At 41.1% G+C, this 8,402-nt stretch overlaps 1 protein-coding gene across 1 annotated transcript; it reads right to left on the reverse strand.

The window, feature by feature from the left end:
* Nucleotides 1-965: 965 nt before the first annotated feature.
* LOC120677882 lies at nt 966-4,629 on the reverse strand. The gene is made up of 7 exons (XM_039959077.1): nt 4,164-4,629; nt 2,360-4,088; nt 1,876-2,290; nt 1,630-1,797; nt 1,438-1,548; nt 1,178-1,349; nt 966-1,085 (listed from the first exon to the last, which is right to left on the reverse strand). The coding sequence occupies exons 1-7, from the start codon at nt 4,314-4,316 to the stop codon at nt 966-968; spliced, it is 2,868 nt and encodes a 955-aa protein (XP_039815011.1). The 5' UTR covers nt 4,317-4,629.
* Between the last annotated feature and the right edge of the window lie 3,773 nt (nt 4,630-8,402).

Consider the following 8,402-nt stretch of genomic DNA (forward strand, 5'->3'; position numbering starts at 1 on the left):
ATCACATCGATGCAATGCACTAGCACAGCCTACAAATGTTCTATCAATCTAGATTGGATAAACAACATGATCAAAAAGAGAAGCATTACATGAACATGATCAAAAGAGAACCTAGGAAAATGATAACTCAAAGCAGCTGCATCCAACCCAAAAAAAAAAACACAAGATAAACAAGCATTACAAATTTATCCTTGACAATGTCAGACTGAGATGCAGAACTCTTTGCAGGATATGTTTTCTCCAGGTCCAGTGCAAGATATGTTTTCTCCAGGTTCAGTCAACCAAAAACTGAGTTAAACTAGTTTGGATTTCAAAAGGAGCATGGGATAATTAGCTAAATACTATAGCTCCACAATCAGCTACAGAGTATGCTTTTGCCACAGTATTTTTTGATTGCACGAGTAAGAAGCAAACCTGGACCACCACTTTTCCACGCTACAGACTTGTCTTCAAACTTTATGAACTCAAGCAGAAAGATAACCTGGTAAGAAAAGTTGCATGATATTAGATAGAACAGTTACAGAGTATTGTTGATAGCCAAGGCGATAAACTATTAAAACTTTAAAGCAAGCACATGGCTTATATGATCAATCCTGGGTGCGATGCAAATAAGAGAAGGCAACCAGAGCCAGTGCTAGTGAAAGCAAGGTAGAATTAGAAGTACAAACATTATCTGCAACTTCATCATTGATAAACCACGACCACAGATTCTGCAGTAACACAAAGAAGGATCATAAGAAGTTGAATTAAAGTGATTGACCTGCAAGCAAGGGCGGCTTAAAATGGGTGTATACATACCTTTGGTCCTTTGCATAAATTCTCGTAGACATGGAAGAAATCAAATGAGAGAGTTCAAACATCATAATAAAAAATATAGAGTCCACGCATCAAGTTTAAGAACATCTAGTCCATACACCAAATATATTACAATGTTTGACAAGAACGATACGATCTAGACATTACACCTAGATTATGCTGTACTCAGATCCTGGCTTCACCACGTAGTCCACAAGCCATCCAGCTAGTTCTTCTTGAAGTGCTACTAGCTCGCCCATGAGCAATTCACATGAATCCAACTCAGTGTTCTGGAAAAAAAAATGACACAACAACAAGATATTAGACAAGTTAGAAAATTCAAGACACAAGAACATATATCAATTAACCATTTCATACAAACCATTTCGGCGCTTCTGCAATCGCCGGTGTAGCAGTGCATATAATGCATTACATAGAACCCACAGTGATCGTTGCCCGGAGGCTGCTTGAGGATGTATTTAGCCTCTTCTACAGTGAAGTCTCCCCAAAAAGGTCTATGGATTTTGCTTTTCTTACGGTACTTAGCGAAGGCCCTATATATGAGCGAAATTATGAAATAGAAATTGCATGAATAAGACACACGACATTGAAATATCGTATAAATTCACTTGCTTTACTTACTTGTTGACGACATCAATGACGGGCTGGATTAGTGATAATGGCCTCTTTCGTGAGTCATAAACCTCGATTCGACTATTGTTAAGGTTGATATCGAGTAGGACATGATGATAACTGTATATAAGACACAACAAAGCAAATTAATAATAACCGTGGTGAGAATAACATTGATATGGAATTAAAAAACATACTTACAAGGAATTGTATGAAAGAAGTATGGATCTTTTATCCTGCATGGAGAGGAAAGCTTTGTACAAGTAGTCAACGGTACTTGGTAAATTGACTGTGTTCTCATGTACGGTGCTAGGGTCCAAGAAGCCTATATTGTTAATCCCACATCGTCTACATTTGTGTGACTCCATTCTAGAAAAAAATAATGAAAAGTTAAACATGCTAATGAGTGATAAATGATGACAGATGATCAGTAGTGAGGATACTTACACAGTCCACAAGGTCATAATTGAGACGTCGAGAGCACCCTGTTGGTAGAAATGATACAAGTGCTCGAAATCAACCCACACTATGCCTTCCCCCTTATGAAGATCTTCATCAAGATAACTTGCCCCAAACAGCTTACTTTTTTGCATCTTGTACCAAGAATGCAACTGTCGCATTCTTGTGGGTAGCTTCGGGATTTGTTCTGGGGCCACCAGATCTTTCCCCAATTCAAATTTCCAGATAATCGGTGGTAGTGGCAATGGTTGTTTCCACCAATCTTCTCCATACTCAATTTGAAGAAGTTCTAACTCTGTCATGTTGTTTTGTTCACAAAATGCGGCCCGTTCAGCTACATTTAACTTGTGTGCAGCTCGAGTTCCTTCACGCCACCTCTCTATATTCATAGTTCGCTCATAGTCTGAAAGCGGAGGTTGATTATTTCCAGTTTGCGGCATTTTCATTAAGTTTAAGAAATGATCCATTGCACCTTTGGGGACTATGAAGTCCTCCTCTACTTTCTTTCCTTTTTCTTTGAGTAGCGATGTTATGCTTCCACTCACCTGTTTCTTGCCCGTCCCTTCACATGGTCCCTCTGGCTTTTCTGCCGGTTCTGAATATTGCTTCTGAGATGATATTTTCTGTGTTCTCGATGATGTTCGCCTTTTTTTAGGAGGGCTAGGAGGAGTTAGCTCTCTTTGAGGTGACGGCGGGCTTGATTCTCTGTTGGACTTTGGTGAAGGAGGTAGGTCCCTCTCCGGTGACTCTCGAGGATCATCATCGGATGACTCAGATTCTGATTCAAATATTATGTAGCGTTTCCGCCACGCCACAAATCCTCCGATGTTATCCCCTAGCAACCTACTGTCATCACCGGGGATATCCAACTCCACATTTTTGTATTTCCTCTTAACAAGAGAATCAACGGTAACCTTTGCATAACCTTCAGGTAAAGGGCGATTATGCAGCATAACCCCTTCGCCGATTGGCCAAGCCTGACCTACAGCCACCTTCATATCAAAGAACTTCTGATGGATGTATAGCTTGCAGGTTGTTGGTTGTGTGATCTTATCCACAGGGAAGGTGACTCCAACATCCTCCTCAGGCAACGCAGTGCTTCCACAGCTACTCCGGACCAACCCTTGTGGACTTGTAAGATCTGGCGCAACATCTCTCATTGCTTCTCCTGGTGCCAAGGGAGCACCACGGGAAAGTGATTCCACAAGCTCAGCCCGAAACTTCTCATTCGTTGCATTTACTTCTTCACGGACAGCTTGTAAAAGACTTTGCCACTCGGCCTGTTGTTGAGCATTCCTCCTCCCACGGCTCCTGTATGTGCCCAAATGTTCGGGGAAGGCACACCTCCATGGAACATTGCCGGTCCCACGTGTGCGCCCTGGGTGCTCTTTGGATCCAAGTGCTCGAGTCAGCTCATCGTTCTCCCTGTCTGGCACGAAAGCGCCAGTGGAAGCAGCCTCGTGTGCTTCCTGAATCTTGTGTCCAAGATCCTCAGCATCACGATCACGAAAACCAAGGGAACCATCAGGATTGTAGTACGCACCCCTCGCTAGAAGATACCTCACGGCCCGAGGATCCCACCCATCTGTCTGCAGCGTAACACCACTATGGACCAGCCTCTCTGCTTGCTCCTCCCACTCGGGTATTTTTCTAATGTACCCACGAGAGCCGGTCTTATGGGGCTTATCATTTTTCCTACAATTCTGTGAATTTGTGGCGCTGCTAGCTTGTGCCTCCTCTGACCTCTTGTACAAGACAAACTGTTCCCAAAAAGGTCGTTGGTTCGGGAAATCCTTCCAATCTGGCTCAGTTTCATTCTTCACATGCTTGTTCAAGGTAAATTTGAAGTATCTGAAAGAGTTGCCCATGAGAAACAGTGCTCGACGCCGTGCTAATGGCTCTGAATCCTCGGGGAAGATGAACTTTTCTTTCAACTTGGCCCAACATATTTCCTTGATTGAGTCCGGTACCACCCAAGTCTTATCCTTCGCATTCCAATACCTGTACGTGATGGGCACATTTTCCTTCACCACCACCCCAATAGCTGACTTGTATGGCCCCATCACCTTGACAGGAGCGACGGGCTCACCTAATTCATCGAGCTCGGTAATAAGAGACCGACCCTTAGGCATCTTGTTCCGACCTCGTTTGGCCCTACCGGCAGCTGATGTTGTGGTCTCTTCCTCAGTATGAGCTGGCGCCTGCACATATGTTGAACAGTTATTTCCTACAATTGACCAATTAGAAGAGCACACATATATGCGACACTGAATTACCTCATCATTTTGGTTGAGGTTTAAGTACTCAGAAGGGCTTCCATCCCCTCCACCCTCAGTATTACTACGGGCCCCTCCATCATCATTCTCCGCATTATTCTCAGCTTCAGCTTGTTTCCCACGACGAGACTTGAATCGTGAAAATCGCCCCATTATACCTGAATTTGAAGCTGGTTTAACTTTTACATCAAAATTTGCCAAAACAACTTACAATTTGGAACAGAGGAATTAGCAAATAAACTGAGATTTTAGGCTTTAAGCTGATGTGAGGTCCATGTCGAATTCGTTGCAGGGTTTCAAGTCAAGAATAGAGGATGTGAGGGAAGAAATCCTTCGGAAAAGGAGGGCCGGGAAGCTGCCTGGGGACACCACCACTCCAAGTGGCAGCAGCACTCCAAGTGGCCATACCCCACGGTGAGTGCATTGTAGCTATCATGCATGCATCCAAGAATGCAACCAGCCATCTGCTGCCTACTACTGATGATGCATGGTGTGGTCGCTCTCCACATATTAGCTGTTCTCCATCGTCCAACTTGCTGACTAAGCTTGGCAAATATTCCTCGTGGCTTTTAATTATATGCATGGTTGCTAATGAGTTCTCCAATAATGATTCGATACATCCCTCCAATGATTATTTCTGAAACACATGCATGTATGGCCTGATCCATCTTGCTCTTTCATTCAGCAAATAAAAAAAGGCTAGACTGATCATCTTGTATACTAATGCTACTGCTTGCTAGAAATGGGAGTATGCAACGCACTAAGACCAATGAACAGATTAGGATGGAAAAAGGGAACTAAAATACACTTCTTCAGAATTTATCATATGCTGTTTGTCACATCATCAAATGAATTCAAGATACTGTCTTAATGGAATGCATAACCACAGAAGCTAATCTAAGATGTTAACCCACATCGTCAAAAAATAATAATCTTAGTATCTTCCAACCATCCCATCAAATGACCATCTTTATGGGTAACCACGGCCCCGCAAAATGATAATGGCACAAGTAAGACCACCTTCAACTCCTAGATGCAGTTCTAAATCTAAGATTATAAATGTCAACTAAGGGATACTAAGATTATAAATGTCAACTAAGGGACATTACTAAAGTTAATTATAAATGCCAACTAAGGGATTTACTAGAATTAATTTCTCCAGTGATCTACTTTTAAAGTCATCCATTCAATAGTACATTTAAATTATTTTCCTTGACATTTCATCTTGATTTCTAGTGGCTAACATCAATACTGAGTGCCAGAGGCGACGCACTACAGCTGAAAACCACAAGTAGAAAGGGATTTCCAATGGAGGTTATCTAACAAAACGCCATTAGAGAAGGTGTCATTTCTTCTGGCGGTTTTCTGGAAATGGAATATCCATGTTTAAAGCCAATTCTCTAATATCTAGCAAGATTTAAGTAGTTCAGTAGCTATAATGGTTGAATGGAGAATGTATAATCTATATGTAACGGAGCAAGGGACAACAGCAGAGCCCACACAAATGGAGAACAGAGCAAGGGAATTTCATGTCTATAATGGTTGGTTATAAAAATCCTGATGTAATATATTATAATTGAATTCTTGATACTAAGAAGACGAGCAAATGATCATGCGTGTCCATTACATGATCTTTATTTTTTTTTCTACGAGAACAGAGGAGCGGCCATGCATGCTATGCAACCCAAGTACCCAACACATCAGCTTCGCCGGATCAGTTGCTCTGGAGGACACTCTGGAGCTGCGCTCCCAGCGCCGGGAGCGTGACGGGCTTCTGGATCATCTTGTAGATTCTTGTGTGCCTTGGCAGTCTGCACAAACGAGTCCACACCATTGACAAAATCCAAATTTCCAACCTTTGTACCGTACATCCAACCTCGATTCATCTATGCACACAAGAAAACATCCAAGAATCTGAATTTAGTAAAATTATCATCTCAACACATAGATTTTCAATTTATCAAGTTTCGTAACAAATATCACACTTTAAGGGCCATCTAAATCAATTAAGAAAGAGGCTTTACTTCAATAATTAAAATATCTACTTCAATTTTTGTCAAGTTCCTTATCATCAAAACTAAGAAATGCCATCTAAATTAATTAAGAAAAAACATTTACATCTCGATCATCACAATTAATAAATATCCTATAAACTAATTAAGAAAGACCCCTTACATCCCAATCATCGCAATTATGACAACAATCTAACCATAAAGAGCTAGTTCTTACCTTGAATCAAATATGTGAAGTCCAGTCCTCAAAATTTAATGAGCCTCCATGATGACTTCATGAAGAGTGTTCATGAGAATTTATCCTAAAGTGAAGAAAAAGAGACTCTCCTTGATCAATTCATCACAAAATGAATGACTAATCCTAAGATAAAGGCTATGAATCAAATGGATTGCTAGCTACAAACCTATCACAAGTTGGTTCACTCAAACAACAAAAAAAAGAAGCTCCAATGATGAGAAATGATCCAAAATGGAGAAAAAAACCCTCCTTGATCAATTCATCACGAAATGCATCATTAATCCCAAGAAAATGGGTACAAAGCCAATGAATTGATGGCTACTAACCTTAGAATAAGTTGGTGGAGCCAATACATCAAAAATGGTGAGGTTTCATGAGAATTTCGGCAAAATCCGGCAGCAACAATGGAGGAGAGAGGTGTGGCCGTCGGGTTGGAGAAGAAAGGTGGTAGGAGGAAGGAGGGGTTGGGGTTTTGTACTGTACAGGCTTATCACCGCCGGTTTGTAACACGAACCGTTGGTGATGCTTATTATCACCGCCGGTTCGTGTTACAAACCGGCGGTGATATGCCCGCAGGACATCACCAACGGTTCGTAACAAGAACCGGCGGTGATAATCAGCATCACCGCCGGTTCCAACGGCCACTACGGCCACCCACTCGGGACCCGACGGTGATACCTCATCACCGCCGGTTCATGTTAAACCGGCGGTGATAGCCCGTTGGCAATGGCCAATTCTGTAGTAGTGGTACTACTTCTCTCTCTCACCCGGCAATTATAATTTTAAATTTTGTTACTGTTTCTTTCAAAAATAATGTAGTCTTCATTCTTTCCATTCCTCACTCATCAATGGATAGTTTTGAAGTGCTTTTTTCCCATCAAATTAATATCTCACCTTAACAGGGTCGACTCAGAGCACATGCGGCGGAGGCAACCACTGGGGGCCCATGGAGGAGGGAACATCTGATCTTGATGATTTTTTCTCTAAATTAAAATTATTGCAAATGGTTTTATGTTAGCCCCAGAGATGTAGATTGCTATCCAAATATCTCTGTTGTATATCGGATCCTCCTAACTATACTCGGCGTACTTGTGACTGTAGCCTTAGCTGAAAGAAGTTTCTCAAAATTGAAACTATTGAGAAATTGTTTGAGGACAACTATGTTACAAGAAAGATTGAATGACTTGGGTATGTGCAGCATTGATGTAGATATGATTCTTAATGATTTTGTATCAAGAAATGCCTGAAGTAGCTCTTTTTTTGTGAAGGACTGAAATATTATGGTTGACGAAGTCATGGGGTTCAGATATTATTTGAGCTAATCATACTCGTTTTATTTTCTACTTTTTAGTTTGTATTATAGACATTGTTCTTCAAGAATTATATATATATATATATCATTAGTATTCACTACGTGAAAACATGACATAGGTAACGGGCGCGAACAGACATTGGTACCGGGCATAACACCCGTTACCCTTTTTGGGTTACTAATGACCCAATATCGGTAACAGGCAAATGCCCGTTACCAATAATAGTCCTTGGTAATAGGATTCATGTAAATGCCCGTTACCATTAGCTGTTATTGGTAACGGGCACTACCATAAAGCCCATTATTACCCGTGACTGTTATTGGTAATGGACCTCAATGATGCTCGTTACTAATGAGAGTCATTAGTAACGGGCTTTATAGTAATGCCTGTTACCAATGTGGAATAAAAAAACAAAAAAATAAAATGCATTTTACAGCAGTTCAATCTCCACAAGCAATTACAGGTAGTTCAATCTTCACAAGCAATTACAGGCAGTTCAATCTTCACCAAAGCAATGTCAACTGACTACACATGATAGTTTACATAAAGTACATGAAGCATGTACCAAAAGCAGCAAGTCGAGGAAAGTACACAACCAGATGCTTTTAAACAAATTATTGACTCTTCTATGATGTTCTGAACCAGTCATTTACAAAAACAGCATGGCCTTGCTTAA

Source organism: Panicum virgatum, chromosome 6N, assembly GCF_016808335.1.
Source record: "Panicum virgatum strain AP13 chromosome 6N, P.virgatum_v5, whole genome shotgun sequence".
NCBI classification, from domain to species: Eukaryota; Viridiplantae; Streptophyta; class Magnoliopsida; order Poales; family Poaceae; genus Panicum; species Panicum virgatum.

Excerpts from the sequence above, each read along its gene's own strand:
- LOC120677882 (XM_039959077.1), bottom strand. The coding sequence starts at position 4,316 with ATGGGGCGATTTTCACGATTCAAGTCTCGTCGTGGGAAACAAGCTGAA. Across the intron at positions 4,089-4,163 it reads ACCTCAACCAAAATGATGAG|GCGCCAGCTCATACTGAGGA; the intron begins GTAATTCAGTGT and ends ACATATGTGCAG. Across the intron at positions 1,798-1,875 it reads ATTATGACCTTGTGGACTGT|AATGGAGTCACACAAATGTA; the intron begins GTAAGTATCCTC and ends ATTTTTTTCTAG.